This window comes from Hippocampus comes, unplaced genomic scaffold (genome assembly GCF_001891065.2).
Source record: "Hippocampus comes isolate QL1 unplaced genomic scaffold, H_comes_QL1_v1.1 scaffold245, whole genome shotgun sequence".
Classification (NCBI taxonomy): Eukaryota; Metazoa; Chordata; class Actinopteri; order Syngnathiformes; family Syngnathidae; genus Hippocampus; species Hippocampus comes.
Genome location: NW_017805834.1, coordinates 66954 through 84525, shown reverse-complemented (window position 1 = coordinate 84525; position 17572 = coordinate 66954). Strand labels below are relative to the sequence as shown.

At 43.9% G+C, this 17572-nt stretch overlaps 1 protein-coding gene and 1 long non-coding RNA gene across 2 annotated transcripts in view; one reads left to right on the top strand and one right to left on the bottom strand.

The window, feature by feature from the left end:
* Window positions 1–17572, top strand: part of itpr3 (inositol 1,4,5-trisphosphate receptor, type 3) — a 191920-nt gene that overhangs the window by 155017 nt on the left and 19331 nt on the right. The window contains exons 50-54 of the mRNA XM_019887755.1: window positions 4319–4438; window positions 4526–4701; window positions 15831–15995; window positions 16066–16255; window positions 16337–16441. Of these exons, the coding sequence (XP_019743314.1) occupies window positions 4319–4438; window positions 4526–4701; window positions 15831–15995; window positions 16066–16255; window positions 16337–16441 (756 nt within the window). The remainder of the gene's footprint in view (window positions 1–4318; window positions 4439–4525; window positions 4702–15830; window positions 15996–16065; window positions 16256–16336; window positions 16442–17572) is intronic.
* Window positions 11640–17500, bottom strand: LOC109526466 (uncharacterized). The gene is made up of 3 exons (XR_002170342.1): window positions 17243–17500; window positions 12391–12394; window positions 11640–11650 (listed from the first exon to the last, which is right to left on the bottom strand). It is a non-coding gene; the product is annotated as an uncharacterized LOC109526466 (long non-coding RNA).

Genomic DNA, 17572 nt, shown 5'->3' with positions numbered 1-17572 from the left:
GTTCACACGTACAAAGCCGCTGAGCGTGTGAACCCCGGTGCAGCCCCGCCGCAGCCCCACTTGAGTTCACACGGCAGTTTCTGCAGCGGTGCAAAACAAAGAGCTGTCGTGTTGGTTCTTTTTAAAACATACACAACTCAAGCAACTACTACACAGGCATGTCCTTCTCCTTCTCGAGAGGCTTTCAATGACCGCCCCCGAAAACGTAAATCAACGATGACTTCAATGACACTCAGAAAAGCAAACATATAATGAGCCAAACAGAAAATCAAGAGAGACAATCACAAAATAAATTCTATGGAGGCGTTGTGAACACACAACAGAGGAACAAACTACACAAACAACTCCGAGACAGTCCAGTCTCCTACAAGAGGAAAGATGACGTAAGTACAACAGAGCACGAAAGCAACACATTCTAGCCGTACGTAATCAACCCTTCTCATGCGTAGCGAGGCTACCCCCCCTCCCGCACACGAGCATTTGCTCCGGAGCAAATTGTAGCGTTCACACGTACCATTTTACATAGGTGCTGCCCCGCAAATGAGCATTTGCTCCTGAGCAAATTTTTAACCACCTCCTTGAGCAAGTTTAAATTTGCTCCGGTTTAAGCTTTTTTCAGGGGCTACATTGGTGTAACTTTGCACGTGTGAACGCTCTATTGGGGCAGCCACGACACTGCACCGGAGCAAATGTTGCCGTGTGAACACCCCTTTACTCTCTCTCTCTTGTGCGCTTCCCCCAGCCACACTCTCTCTCTCTCACACACACACACACACACACACACACACACACACGCACGCACGCACCCCCCCCCCACACACACACACTAACACGTGTAGTAAACACAAAACTGATCTAGGCAAGCACTGGATTAGACCTGATCAAAGAGTAACCCACGTGACAGAAGGGAGGGTGCTGGGCGGTGCTGAGAAATGCACAGCCAATCAACATGGCTGTGCATCATGGGGTAGATCCACTCGTGCTGTCATTGGTCGACGTCGGCGCCGGGAAACAATCAAGTTACAGCCATGCACAAAACCTCTGAGTCATTCGGCATTTTTTCTGAATACAGTACTTTGGGAAAAAAACCCCGTGATGCACCGAGGCCCCGAAAATCAAAGTGTGAAATACCGAGGGATCACTGTAGTGTTCTGGAAACTACTGGTGGCAGAGAAGTATCCCAATCTCAGATGTGCTTTGAACCTGACAGCTCTTTTTTGATCAACCTATTTGTGCGAGTCTGCTTTCTCGCACATGAACATCATCAAGTCCAATCCAAACAGAAATCTACCAGTTTCGTAGCTGTTTTTTTTTTCTGTTTGGTTCATATTAAGGTCAGTAATGGCTATTGCTCATCATGCAGATTCGCACTATAAGTCCCAGGATTTTCTTACCCCTCCAGAACACCCAGAGGACCAACAACAAAACCAACAAGTCAACGATCCATTTTGTCAACATTGTTCTGTAAATGCAGCAAGGTGAGGCGCTTCCCCCACCTTGTTCAAATGAAATGTGGTGGTTTTCTTCACGTTAGCATGCGAATGGCCATTTCTGAGTTGTGTTGTTCACACCAGAGTTTTCCTCATTTGCAGATCAATGGTAAAACAAATCCAGCCAGTTGGCTGCCCTTTGGGCATTCTATGTAGGAAAGCCAATTGGCTTGGCCCTGGGACTTTTAGTTTAGAACTGGTAGCTCTCCAGAGGTTGGTTTCTTGAAAAGTAGCCCTTGGGACAAAAAAGGTTGGGCACCCCTGGTCTACAGCCTTGACGCAGGTCAAGACACGCTTCTCGGTCACGTGATGGGTTACTGTTAAAAGGAAACCCAGGAGCAAGCAAAAAGAGTAAAAAACTTTGGAAAGTAGACCAAACAGGAGCCTACGACTTTCAAGAAAAAGAAGGCTACATTTAATAGACAGTATCAAGAGGCCTACTTTATGGATTTATCTCAACAAAAAATTTCCATGCACCAAACCCGAGCTGCATAATATGCGGCGATGGTGAGTCGTATTTTTCATGCACTTTTATTTGTAGTGTATCTTATTTTGAAGGCACGTTTCAATGTTACCATGGTGACCAGAGAGTGTTGCTGCCAGATAGGACGTTTCTCGTGTCATGATTCGTGTTTAATATTATGTTTATGAAATACCACAGTTTTCATGCAGGTCATTTCGTTGTATTTATCCGGTCTAAAAGACCAGTCCCTGAAATTATTGTCTGACATTAAACCAGTCCGTGGGACAAAAAAGGTTGGGAACCGCTGCTTTAGCACATTTCCGAAAAATCTTTTGCTCACACACACTACTGGAATGTTGTCATGTGCTTCCAAAAAAGTTTTACTCACACTACTGAAACAGACACTACTGAAACACTCACTCACATTACAAAAAAATTCTCTCACAGGCATTACTAAAACACTCTCAACACATTCCACTGAAACACTGTCACATGCAATACAGAAATAATCTATTTTGGTTCTGTTTAATGAAAAAGCAATAGAGGCCAGGCCGGGCCAAAAGAGGCCGGTGCAGTCTGGTGTCAGGCCATTTTTCTAGAACCTGTAATGCAGTGGTCCCCAAACTACGGCCCGCGTTTGTTCCGGCCCCCCTGAACAATACCAGAGAGTATTTTGATTATTATTCATCAATGTGTATTTGTATTTGATCATAAAGTTGGGCCTTTGCAATAAAGTGTTCCTTAGTTCTGAACTATTTTCATTATTAACTATTAATTAGTAACTATTTCATAAACTCATATAACGCGACATTTGTTCCTCTTTTTGCGGTCTGCGCCATTATCTGGCAACCCCAGAAAAAATCCTAAATCCGCCCCTCTCAAAAAGAACATAATCATGGCGAAAAGGTTAGTTAAGAGAAAAAAATGTTTTAGAATACAGGGTATTCAACCCAAAGTGGAGAAACTATTATTTTTTTGTTCAATGCAAAGAAAAGGCTGTCTGTCTTATCTGTCAGGAGGCGGTGGCGATATTCAAAGAGTACAATCGGCGGAGACATGATGAATTCCGTCACAAAGACAAGTACGATGGCCAAATGCAAGCAGACAAACTGTCAAAGCTAAAAAGAGGAATGTGAGCTCAGCAAAATACATTTGTATGCCAAGGTCAACTGAACCAGCCATCTGTTCAGGCTAGCTTTCAGGTGGCTCAACTGATAGCAAGCATCGGTAAACCTTATATTAATAGAGAGTTTGTCAAGAAATGCATGAATGCTGTCGCGGAGGTGTGTCCTGAAAAGAAAGACGTCTTTAATACCGCAAGTCTATCAGCGAATACAATCACCAGCCGTATCGAATAAATCACTGGTAATGTATGTGCCCAGCTGCAGCAAAAGACGAAAGAATTTGAATTATTTTCAATAGCACTGGATGACACCATGGACGTGCAGGACACAGCACAACTGCAAATTTGTATTCGTGGAGTTAGTGCAAACTTTGAGATGTGCGAGGAGCTGGCAGCCCTCCAAAATCTCAAAGTGACCAAGATGGGGGAGGATATTTTTGGTGAAGTGCACCAAACTATGGAAGAGTTAGACCTGGACTGGTCAACGCTGGCCAGCAACACAATTGACGGGGCTCCGAGTATGGTGTGCGTGTCTCGGGGGTCTAATAGGACGCATGAAGCGGGAAATGGAAGAACAGGGTTTCAAATTCACTGCCTAATACACCAGCAAGCACGCACTGTGCTGCAAAGTATTGACTTGGGATTCTGTCATCAAGGTTGTGGTGTCATGCATAAACTTCATCAGAGCAAAGGTGATTATTATTTATTTCATAAAAGGTGTAATTTATTTCCTGGCTTTTTTCTGTGAAGAACCTGTGGAGGGTTATTTAGTTATTATTTATTTCATTAATAGTGTTATTATTTATTTCCTGAATTTTGTTCTGCGAAAACTCTAGAAAAGGATATTTGATTTTGTGTGGGTTTCTGGAAAACAATACATTTTTACGTTTAGGTCCTCTTGCAGTCACACTTTTTCTATTTCAAAACTGACCACGGCCCCCCATCAGAGACGCGAAAAGTTATGTGGCCCTTACAGGAAAAAGTTTGGGGACCACTGCTGTAATGGAAAAGTGACTATTATCCCTTTAATATTCTTGCAATAATGTAATGTTGTGTTTAAATGACCCGGGGCGACATTGACATGCTCTCATATTCAGTTGTGTGGATGAGCGAGCTTCTCAGTGGTTAATGAGGGAGATAATCCTGATTAGGTCCGTGGCGCTCACTCTTAAACGAGCAGGCCTGCAATCACACACACATTCATGTACTCATACACACTTGAATGACCCAAATGTGTGGTAGGCATGCCAGTGCTCTACTGGTTCTCCAGGAGGATGACACTGTGGGGCACCATCTCCTTCAACCTGGCTGTCTTCATCAACCTCATCATCGCCTTCTTCTACCCCTATGACTCAGGACAAGGTACGAGTGAGCATACTCAGTTGATGTCACATGTCCAATGTGTTTAGTCAGCAAATTAACCCCCCCCCCCCTCCCCCCTACTACCAGCGGGAGCCATCGATGACTCTTTGCTACTGATGCTATTTTGGGTTCTGACCGGGCTCTCTGTGCTGGCCATGCTCTCCCAGCGCTATGGCCTTCAGCCGCTGACTTTGGCTCTCATCCTGAGGTCCATCTACCACTTGGGTATCAGGAACACACTCATCTTTCTGGGCACGCTCAATGTAAGACCAATCAAATCACCCAATATAAGACTGGAACATGTCTCTTAATGTTACTGTATACAGTCCACTTCAAAATTATTGGTGCAGCAGGGTCAAATACTTTGTTTTGTTTTTGTTATGTTTTGTTTTTTTGGTTACCGAAGACATTTTAGAATGAATTAAGTCCAGCTTTTATTTCATGGTATTTACACCCACATATGTGAAACAAACTCAGGACAGAGCACCTTTTGTTTGAACCCTAAGACTGTTCTAGTGAGCAAATGTATTGGAACATGTGACTGATGGGTGTTTGTAGTTGCTAAGGTGTTGCCTTTTGGATTGATTGCTTATAAATTAGATTGTACTTGTTTTTAACTTTGGGTTTCACCTGTGAAAACCGCATTGAAACATGAAGACCAGAGAGCTGTTTACAATATTGAAGTTGAGAGAAGAGATTAAATCGATTAAAGCTTTTTGGACAAACACTGGGCAGAGCCAATACAACAACTTGGAATATCCTTTAACAATAAATAAATAAACAAACAAACAAACAAACAAACAAACAAACAAATAAATAAATAAATAAATACTGGTGTACTGAGCAACAGACATCGAACGGGTCAAGGGCCAGCCAAAAGTATCAACAGCAGTTTATGACAGAACCATTGTGAGAGCCTTGAAGAACAGTCAGTGAGATCACTTTCAGCCACGACAGGACAGGGGCTGAAGCTATCACAATCCACTGTTCAAAGAAGACTTTGAGAAAAGAAATACACAGGCAATACCAGAAGATGTGAAGCGCTCATTAGCAAAAGGAATCGGAAGGGTGTGCATGATCAATCTTATCCTGATAAGATTGGATGTATTTTTATTTAAATTGCCAGTGAAATTTTTTGCAGATTTCAGAATGCATTCTGCTGTGACCATCATTAGTTACATCATTAATAAAGACTAGTGAGCCAGTTCTAAAAGCAGGCATGCAAACCCAAGCTATGACATGACCTCCACCATGTTTCCAATCATGAGAGTGTATTTTGCAAATAAGTACAGAAATGAGTCACAAAGGTTTTTCAAGTTTTATGGACTGACAAGACCAACCTTGACCTCTACCAATGGATGGATGGGCCAGATTATGGAGTGAGAAAGGATCTGCTTATGATCCAAAACACACACGCTCGTCTGTGAAGCACGGTGGAGGTAATGTCATGGCTTGGGGTTGCATGGCTTCTAGAATTCTCAAGTCTACAAAATCATTTTGTATGACAATTTATAGAGAAATGCATCCTTTTCGGGTTAGAAGCTTTGTCATGCAGCAAGATTTGTCGCAAAAACACTGCCAACATAACATTGGACTTCATCAAGAGAAAAAGTGGAAGTTCTTAAAATGGCAAAGTCAATCACCAGACCTATACCCAAGAGAGCCTGCATTTTACCTCTTGAAGAGGAGAATGAAGGGAGAAACCCCCAGCAACAAATAAGTACTGAAAGAGGCTGCGGTAAAGGCTGAGAAAAATATTTCAAAAGAAGAATGCAACAGTCTGATGAAGTCAATGGGTCGCAGCCTTGATGTAGTTATTGCAAGTAAGAGTAATGCCATCAAATATTACTTTGTAAATGTGATCCATTTAAAGCCCGATTTCACTGAACGGCGATGGTTTGCGAGTCCCTGCGCACAGCCCGAATGTTGGTTTTTCGTCAGGGTTCATTCAATATAGCAAAAGGTTGCAAAGATACTGTATGTGCCAATCAATGTTTGTTCCAGTACATTTGCTACTATTTTCTCTCTCTCCCTCTCTCTCTCTCTCTCTCTCTCTCTCTCTCTCTCTCTCTCTCTCTCTCTCTCTCTCTCTCTCTCTGTGTATTTGCGTGTGTGTGTGTGTTTGCGTGTGTGTGTGTGTGTGTGTGTGTGTGTGTGTGTGTGTGTGTGTGTGTGTGTGTGTGTGTGTGTGTGTGTGCGCACATGTATATGTATGTACAGTAATCCCTCGTTTTTCGTGGTTAATTGGTAATGGACCACCCCCACAAAAAGTGAACAGTAGGATTTGCCCCTCCTCCTAGGAATTTTCACGTTTATGTATGTGGATGTAATGTTTGCATACAGTTTGATGTGAATCAGGATTTCATGGCCGTTCCACAGTATGTTAGCGCCCTCTGTTAGTGAAGGTCTGGGGCTGCAGGCACTTGACAACAGACCAGTTACATGAATGTACATGCGGGAGTAAGCTCGATGGAAGAGCTGCTGTCCACGATGTTATTGTCTGTCTGATCATTTATGTTATTGCAAGCAAGAAACATCACAGGTACCAGCATGTTTAAAATATGTAAACAGTATTTATATTTTACATATCTGAAACAAAGATTACAACAGTGCACGTATTTATTTAGATCTTTATTTATACAACCTTATACAGTAATTACAAGCTATCAATGTTGCCTCTTCTGAAAGAGGCAAAGAGGTTTGTGTTGGTGGTGTAGAAGGCGGCGCTCTCTTGAATCTTAGGCTTTTGGTTCACTCGAGACTCTTCTGCTGGAGACGCTGACCGTGTAGCTGAGGTTTTTTGATTGGCGAAAAACATGGTGATTGTTAACGCTATGACATTATCTTGTGTTCTGATTAGTTGAAATAGGTTTAATGTTTCTTTTTTAACAGAAAATGGTCTTTTTTAGTAAAGAAAAAAAACTCTGACCGAACTGACAGTTTCGGTTGTCATTTCAGCCTGAGCTGTCAAATGTTTCTTTTTTAACAGAAAATGGTCTTTTTTAGGAAAGAAAAAAAACTTTCGGTTGTCATTTCAGCCTGAGCTGTCATTTTCTTCCTTGTGACGTGTCCAAAAAAAACAGCTGACCGGATTGGAAAAAATAAGCATACCCGGTCAAGGCTGGGAACCAACTTCCCACTGCCACCGTTGAAGCAATGTGTCCCTGTTGATGGTGTCATCTCAGACGAGTGGCCTTATACGCTCCCATACAGTCGGTACGCATTGCTGAAGCGTAGCTGGAAGAGGTATTTGGGAGAGTATGGGTGGTCCAAAAGCATTTCCCGTGCCCTTCCCTTGGTTCTTGCAGTGTGCAAGTCCTCGAGAGTGGGTCAGGCGGTGCCAAAGATTTTTTTCCACAGTCCGAACTGTCAGTTGCAGTCATATTTTGTCCTTTTTTTTTAATGATGGCCCCAAACCACACTGTGATGGAAGGATACAGGACTGATAAGATGACTGCTGTGTAGAACTGTCTCAGCACCTCCTGTGGCAGGCCATGCTTCCCCAGCAGACTCAGTGTTATGCGGCGAAACAGCAGGCCAGGTGAAAAAAGAATAAAAAGGCAATTCAGCCAGGATCCAGGAAGGAGATTTTCCAGTTTTCTGTATTTCCAGGCGTAACAGCTGACCAGTTGTTAGCAGACCACGTGTAGCACTGCTCTCCAAGTTGTCCGGTGCGCAGACTTCCTCATTCCTCTTTTAAAGGGAGTTCACTTGAGCTTCAGGCCCATCAGGTCCAAGCAACAATTGGCCATTTCTAGGTGGTAGCAATTACCTCTCCTGAAATAATTAGCGTTCTACAAAGTGCATTAAGTATCACACAATAACAGTGTTGGATGGAGAGAAATGTGCAACTTTCTTCCATCCAAAATCCACAAAAAAAACAATTTTTAATATATGTCTTTTGTCATCATGACATTTCTCACCCCCTCTCCCCCAGGTTCCGACAACCTTGACAAACAATCAGCAATAACGTTTGTCTTACCCTGACAATGCTCAATGGTGAACTGGTATGGCTGAAGGGCAAGACACCACCGCAGTATCCTGGCATTTTGGTGTTGCGTGGAGTGCATCCATTTCAGAGCTCGATGGTCAGTTTGTAATCTGAATTCTCTTCCAAGGAGGTAGTAATGATGGCAGTCCACAGCCCACTTGATGGCTAGAGCTTCCTTCTCAATGGTCGAGTATTTCTTCTCCCTTTCAAAAAGTTTCCTACTCAGGAACAGGATGGGTCTCTCCTCAAAAACACTGCCTTGCACCAGCACCGCACCAAGACCAACACGAGGAACTCCTTGGAAAAATCTGGACTCTGCAATACAGGAGCTTGACAGATGAAAAACTTCAAGGCCTTAAAAGCTTGTTCACAGTCTGCTGTCCATGGTAAAGGAGATTTAATGTTCTTCTTTGTGAAATCGGTTAAAGTAGCTGCTCATGTGGCAAAATGTGGAATAAACCTCCTATACCAACCAATCAGTCCAAGAAATGATCTCAGTTGCTTCTTGGTCTGGGGAATTGGTATCTTCTCTACAGCCTTCACTTTTTCCACCTGGGGCTTTATCTTCCCTTTCCCGATCAAATGCCCCAGGTAACTCACCTCTTCTTGTGCCCAGGCGCATTTCCTCTCATTAATGGTGAGACCAGCTGCCTGTATTTTCCCAAGGACAGTCTTAAGGTGCAGGAGATGGTCCTCCCAATTTTCACAGTAGATCACGACGTCATCGAGATAGGCAGCTGAAAAACTGGAAGAGTCCTTGAGGATAATGTCCATTAATCTTTGAAAGGTCGCAGGTGCTCCATGCAGACCAAATGGTAAAACTGTGAAGTGGAATAGCCCTAATCCCAGAATCCGAAAAACAGTGTATTCTTTACAGGTGGGGTCCAGCGGGACCTGCCAGTATTCTTTACATAGATCGAGAGTTGTGATGAATTTCCCTCTACCCAATCTTTCCACGAGCTCATCAATAGGAGGCATAGGGTAGGAGTCAAAACATGAGATACTATTGAGCTTCCTCATGTCTGAGCAGAATCGTAGTTGAGATGAGTCCTTTTTGGGTGCCAACACAATTGGGTTAGACCATTCACTTTTCGATGGTTCTATGATCCCCATATCGAGCATTGGTTGTCCCTCCTTTTTCAGTGGTTCCACCTGCCGCTCTGAAATCCTGTATGGCCTCAAACGCACAGGTTTATTTTCTTTGAGCACAATCTTGTGGGTGATGAGATCAGTTCCACCAGGTTTATCTTTGATTAACTACGAATATGATTCCTTTACCTCTGCCACCTGAATTTGTTGCTCTGGGCTCAGGTGTAACGGGGTCTCTTCAGGATTACTTCCTTCCCTCTTGGGTGTCATCTCAGCCTCATCCATCTCCTCTGTCTCAGTCACTGGAATTTCTCTGATGAAGACACTTTGGGAGCTGGGTGTCTCCGATTGTTTCTCGGCATATAGCTTCAGCAGATTCACGTGAAGAATCTGGTTCTTCTTTTGTTTGTCAGGGCAGAGAATCTCATACGTTATAGGTCCTATTTTCCTGGTCACAGTGTATGGGCCCTGCCATTTTGCCAGGAGCTTACTTGGTCCAGTAGGCAACAATATTAACACCTTCTGTCCAGGGTGCAAATCTCTCTCTCTGGCATGTTTATCATACCATACCTTTTGTTTTTTCTGACTCTCCTCCATATGTTTCTTTGCCATGTCTCTGAAATTCTCCAACTTGTCCCTCATTTGAAGAATATAGGAGATGACACTGTGTGAGGTCGCCTCTCCAGCCACCCAGTTCTCCTTCAGCATGTCCAGGGGTCCACGGACCTGTCTACCATAAAGCAACTCAAAAGGTGAAAACCCAGTTGACGCCTGGGGCACTTCTCGATAAGCAAATAACAGAAAAGGCAGCCATTTGTCTCAGTCTTTACCAGTGTCATGAATGAACTTTCTCAACATATGTTTTCACGTTCCATTAAATCTTTCAACAAGACCATCAGATTCAGGATGGTAAGGAGTGGTTCTTATTCCTTTAACTCCAAGCTGGATATATAGGCCTTTCATCAGGTGAGACATGAAGCTTGTGCCTTGGTCTGTTAATATTTCCTTAGCAATGTCTGTTCTCGAGAACAACTCAATCAAGCACCGCACTACATGTTTTACCTGCATAGAACCAAGTGGATAAACATCTGGATACCTGGTTGCATAGTCACAGATTACAACGGCATACTTGCATCCTGAGCTACTCTTTGGCAACGGACCGATAATGTCCATGGCTATCCTGTCATATGGAACACTCATGATGGGTAATGGCTGTAAATAACCCCTATCCGACTTTTTAGCTGGTGCAACCATCTGACAAGTGCAACATAGCCTGCAATATTCCTGCACGTCTTTGTATAGCCCTGGCCAATTGAATTGCTGACTAACTCTGTCATACGTTTTTGCCTGTCCGAGATGTGGTGCCCATGGAATAGTGTGTCCTAAATGTAGGATGAGCTGCCTGTACATGGTAGGAATGACCAATCGAGGTGTTGCTCTGACAATAAGTCATCTTTTAATATAAACGGGTCTCCAGTGATTCCTTGCAAGCTCTTTTTGCCACCCAATGGCAACCCATCAACTTCAAAAACCTTCTCAAACCGTGATTTCAAAGTTGGATCATTTTTCTGATGTTCTCTAAAATTCTCAGGAATCTGCCACTCAGGTTGAATGATTGGGCCCTCAATACCAGTCTGGGTTGAAAGGTTAGTAGGAACACTTGCCCGGTTCTTTTCCTGCCTACGCTGCCGTCTAGTTTTCTTTACCTTGCCTCCTGCTTAGACAAGTGTATCATCAAGATTAGGTAATGGTTCCAACCCTTTAGTTTGAGACCTTGTGACTGCCATGCATGTGCAATTTTTTGAGATTTTCTGGACAACATGGTCCAATATAGGTAAGTCATCTCCCAAAACAACATCATAAAATAAATTCTTCAATACTGGCTACCGATTCAGGGTGTCCCCCACCTACTGCCCGAAGACAGCTGGGATAGGCTCCCGCACCCCCGCGACCCTAGTGAGGATCAAGCGGTTCGGAAAATGAATGAATGAATACACCAAACTTAAGTGTGAAAAATTGGCCCTCAATCCCAAAAGTCATATTGGTCGTGGGATAATCCTGACTGTCACCATGAACACAAGTGATATTTACAACCTTCTCATAATTGAGCAAACCACTACTGACTAAACTGGCTTTAACTAATGTTTGATTGCTGCCTGTGTCAGCCAGTGCTTTTATCACTTGCCCATTTACAGTTACAGAGGTTGTATGTCTATGTCTACAATGATTTCCCTGTGGAAATATTTCTTGCCCCGCTCTAGGTACTGAACAAAATTTGACAGCTTTGGGTTTTCGTCCAGGACACACGGAAGCCTTATGGCCAGGTTGTAGACAATCAAAACAGATAAAGTCACCTTTTAGATGTAACTTTGCAAACTGTCTCCGAGCCCCAATGTCAGCATTACCCAAGTCTGCCGGTTGAATGGGTCGGTGTCCTTCGTACTTGAGCTTCACAGTTAGCCCCCTTCTTCCTGTAGGGCTCCCGGTGTGCTGCTATGTAGCGCTCTGCTAACTCCGCTGCTTCCTCTCCAGTCTTAGGGTTGTGCTCCTTTACCCAAATGCGGACCTCAGGTTGAAGAACTCTCAAGTACTGCTCCAGAATGACAACTTCTCCAATCTGGTCCTTGCTGCGATGGTCTGGGCCGGGGGTCGGCAACACGCGGCTCCAGAGCCACATGCGACTCTTTAGCGACATCTAGTGGCTCCCTGGAGCTTTATAAAAATGTTTGAAAATGGAGACAGATTTTGATAGTAGGCTAATGTAGCTCAAATAGATATTGATACATGTTGCAGCTCCGAAAAAGGAGAGCTGTGGTGTTGGTTTTTTAAAACGTACACTTTTATGCTTTTAACAGTCTCGACAAAAACAGACACGTCTGCGTCCGACTCCGTGCCTTCTCTCTTCTCGTTCAACTCGAGAGGCGTTCAAAGACAGCCTCCGAAAAACGGAAATTCATGATCACCTCACTGACACTAAGAAAAGCGAAAATAATGCACCAAAACAAGAAAATCAAGCGAGGAATCACAAAAAATCTATGTGGGTGTTTGTGAACACACAACAAAGGAATAAATAAACAATTCTGAGACAATCCAGTCTCCTACATACATACAGCATGTGTTTCCTTCATTGTGAGTTTTATAGAAGGCTTTTAATTTTTTGCGGCTCCAACAGTCATATTTGTTTTTTTTTTTTTTTGTTGTTGTTTTTGTCCGGCTCTTTCAACATTTTGGGTTGCCGACCCCTGGTCTGGGCACATCCACCTCCTGTACAGTCCTTTTAGTCGATTATAACTTTCTCTGACAGTCTCTCCCAAGGGAACGATGGTGCTGCGAAACCTCTGCCGATATGTTTCTTCAGTAACATTGTATTTGAGTAACACTGCTGCCCTAATAGCCTCATAGGACTCTGCCTGCTCTTCATCCATGCCAGCATATGCTTCAAGTGCCCTTCCAGTCAATAAGGTCACGACTCTGGCAGCCCACTCATCATACCTCCACCCCCAGATTTTAGATATTCTTTCAAACCTAACAAAAAAACTTTCTGCATCCTCACCCTCTTTAAGATCTGGAATTCTGGGTTCTGATTAACTGGGAATTGCAGTTTGACTTACAGTGGGAAACTGTGGAGAATGGGCATATGGTAGGTAACCCTAAGTTGGAGTTCCTTTTGCCGGAGGAAGGTTTGTCGGCGTCAATATTCGAGGGGCAGGGGTTTGGGCCTGTGATTTTGGAGGAGGATAATGTTGACTTGTTTGTCTATCGAATGTCCGGTCTTGCTTCCTGGTGTGCATCTGATCTCGTAACTCATTGATCTGTTCAATCAACATTTCCTCTCTATGCTTAGAATATTGCATGAAGTCTCTCATTTCTTTAACAATTCCCTCAGTTAGTGGATCGCTGGTTGTACTCACTGTCAAAGTCTTAGGCCGAACCACTGGTTCCATGTCACTTCGCTCAGCTCCACCCTGGGTTTGGGAACTGTCTGATGCATCAGGGGAAAAGGCAACAGTTTGTTTTCAGGGTAACTCAAGCTCCAGGCTTCCCCCAGCCTCTTCAGCGCTCTCCGGTTGAGTCTGGTTTGGCTGTGCTGCACGGCTTCTTCCTCTTCCCACATTCCTCATCTTGGCTTCCTCTTTTCTCTTCCACTTCACAGGGCGTATCGGTCCCACCACTGCCACCAATTGTTAGGCGGCGAAACAGCAGGCCAGGTGAAAAAAGAATAAAAAGACAATTCAGCCAGGCTCCAGGAAGGAGATTTTCCAGTTTTCTTTATTTCCAAGAGTAACAGTTGACCAGTTTTTAGCAGAACACGTGTAGCACTGCTCTCCAAGTTGTCCGGCGCGCAGTGACTTCCTCATTCCTCTTTTAAAGGGAGTTCACTTGAGGTTCAGGCCAATCAGGTCCAAGCAACAATTGGCCATTCCCAGGTGGTTGCAATTACCTCTCCTGAAATAATTAGCGTTCTACAAAGTGCATTAATGTGAGGTGCAGGTGTCGGGAAGGATGTTTCCTGAAGTCCACGATCATCTCTACAGTCTTGAACGTGGTCAGGTCAAGGTTGTGTTGGCTGCACCAGAGCGCCAACTGCTCCACTTCTTGTCGGTACGCAGACTTGTCTTTGATGAGGCCGATGACTGTGGTGTCATTGGTGAACTTTTTTAGTTTGACAGCTGCATAGGTTGTGGTGCAGTCCTTGTAGAGGGAGAAGAGCAGCAGAGAGAGGACACATCTTTGGGGGACACAGTGCTGTTGGTGCGTGTTGATGATGTCCTTCCAGCCTCACCTGTTGTGTCCTGCTCGTCAAGAAGCTGAGGATCCACTGGCAGATCATAGGGGACACAGTGAGCTGGAGAAGCTTGGAGGTGAGGAGTTGCAGGACAATGGTGTTGAACGCAGAGCTGAAGCCCACAAAAAGGATCCTTGCGTGGGTCCCTGTGCCGTCAAGGTGCTCCAAGATGTCTTGCAGCCCTATGTTGACTGCGTCATCCACAGATGCTATTGAAAAGACGGTCCTGAAAACCTGGACTCACCATCACTCACCAATTTTTAATATGCTTATATTTATATTTTATATTAATATTTATTGATATACTTTTTGTCTTCCACTTTCTCCCTTTGTTGTAAATTGGGAATTTTACCATTGTGAGACAAATAAAGGCTTTCTTATCTTATCAGCCAGTCCCTCATTGTTCACTGCTTGGTGGTGATGGTGTCCTGTAGTTTGTAACTGCTTTCGGGCCATTCCACACAGATGCAGAGTCGTTTGCAGAAAAATTGTTTTCTCAGCTTCTCTTTGCGATGTTCATTTCCTTTGTCAAATGGTTTTGGTGCGATCTCCACTTCTAAAGGTGGCCTCTTTCGCTTTTCTAACTTGCCTGAGTTTGGCAATGAACCATGGCTTGTTATTTTTGAAGGAGTGGAAGGACTTTGTTGGTATGCATATGTCCTCACAGAAACTGATGTATGATGTCACAGTCTCTGTGTATTCGTCCAGGCAGCCAGTGGAAGTTTCAAAGACACCCCAACAATTTATTGTTCACGATACATTTAATTGTTTCATTAGACATTATGTGTGCTCATTTTCACCCCAGAGTTCTTCTTGTGACATGTTGTCACTCATCTTGACACAGTACCAGCCATCTCGTTACCTCTGCGGCCTGCGTCCTAGAGGCATAATTTTCCCGCCAGACGCACAGTTCCAAATAATGTGCGTTTTTGGGACGCAAGGAAATTTCTTAGTAAAAAAAATAAAAAAACAACAACAAAACTACGGTAAATATTTTTTTCCAGCAACAAACGCAGTTTGAATCGCCGCCATTGTGTTTGCGTTTAGTAATCTCACGTTATGAGATTTCCGTTCTCGCGAGACGAGATTGGCGAGATCGGCCTTCACTTCGTGGAAAGCAGACGATCGCCAAGTTGTGTAATGTTCAAACAAGTGTTGCAAACAAGTGTTGCGAAGATATGAACTCAAAGACTGAACCACGGGATGAAATAAGAACCTATTTCTCAGCAAATCTTGTATGCCTGCATTTTTTACATTTTTGTAGCATTTGTTGATAAGAAATAAACCTATTATCAATGTATATTGTTGTTGTTTGTGTTATTATCATATGCAATTGAATAAGAATTTCAGAATTCGAAATTTGGGACTCTCTGAATGCATAATGGGACTCATACTTTTCTGATCAGCGATTCCCTGGGAATCGCAGGGCTCAAACTGTGAAATTATCAGTGAGTACATGTATTTCGTTGCTCCCCAAGCCTGCTCGTGGCACTCAAATGACATGATGGCTGCTGTCTTTCTTGCAGCTAATCAACAAGGTGGTGTTTGTGGTGAGCTTTGTGGGTAACAATGGGACGTTCATCATGGGCTACAAGGCCATGGTGATGGACGTGGAGTTCCTGTATCATCTGGGCTATGTGCTAACATCCACATTGGGCCTCTTTGTGCATGAACTATTCTACAGTATTTTGGTATGTAGCTAGTGAGATCCACCGATTTGCGAAGGCTTCCTACAGCTAACATGCATTTCCACGTTGTCAGCTCTTTGACCTGATTTACCGCGAGGAGACGTTGTTCAACGTGATCAAGAGTGTGACGCGCAACGGACGCTCCATCCTGCTGACTGCACTGCTCGCCCTCATCCTTGTCTACCTCTTCTCCATCGTGGGTTTCCTGTGCCTCAAGGAGGACTTCATCATGGAGGTGGACCCACTGCCACATATTGCCCCAGGTAATTCCAAGGTGTTTCCCCCCAAGATACAATCAACATCGTCTTACTACCCAATGATCATTTAAGCATTTGCTGTGTCAGGTCCTCAGCAGAGAAACGCGGCACAGGACTTCCTCAAGTCGTGTTCCGGAGATGGCATCCACTGTATGGCGGAGGGTGACATTGCAGCTGAGAGTGAGGACAGTGGTATGCATTCACTTTTGGTTCAGGTACTTTTTAGTATGCCATCAAAGTGATGACCAGAGTACGACACCCAACGTCATTCACTGGATCCTGATCATTTCATGTACAGTTGAATTACTACAAACTCAACTCAACTCAACTGTATGTGTAGAGCACTTTCAAACAGCCACTGCTGTATGCAAAGTGCTCTACATGGAGCAATCTTAGGCGATACCATCTAATACTCAGGGCAACCACATGGATCTTTTTTTTTTTGTTGAGATTTTGAAGTACAATACGACTGCGGCGGGGCATCAAAGTTTGCGTTTTATGTTTCTTTCACCACAAAGAAAGAAATGCTGAATGACTCCCCTGCACATCCTCCTAAAAATAGTCACATTCTGAAGACATCCACATGAGAATATTCTTTTATACAAATAGGGTGGCCCGGTGGTCCAGTGGTTAGCGCGTCGACCTCACAGTGCAGAGGTGCAGGGTTCAATTCCGGCTCAGGCCTCCTTGTGTGGAGTTTGCATGTTCTCCCCGTGCCTGCGTGGGTTTTCTCCAGGTACTCCAGTTTTCTCCCACATTCCAGAAACATGCATGGCAGACTGATTGAACACTCTAAATTGTCCCACTGGGTGTGAGTGTGGCTGGCAACCGGTTCAGGGTATCCACCGCCGACTGTCCGAAGACAGGTGAGATAAGCTCCAGCACTCCCTGTGACCCTTGTGTGGATGTGACTATGGCATATTTGTGTTTTACATGCTGTCACATTTATTTCATGTGTTTTAACAAAACTGGGATCCGATAGCTCAAAAACACGATAGAGAAAAACTGAGATCAGTTTTGGATTCCGCACCCAAAAATTTGTTAAAACAGCTGTCAGACCTAACTCAACAAAAATTGTGTTCCCCAGTGTTGGTGTTTTATTTCAGTTTTAGTAATCTTTTTCTTTTCATTTGATTGTTGTTTGTGAATAAATAGAGAGTGGTTTTCCGGAAAATTGTCATGTTTCCTTGCAATTTAAAAGGAAAGACACTACACTGTGTGCACGAGTGTGTGTGTGCGTGTGTGCGTGCGTGCGTGCGTGCGTGCGTGCGTGTGTACTGTCCGAAGACAGCTGGGATAAGCTCCACAACCCACACCCACCCC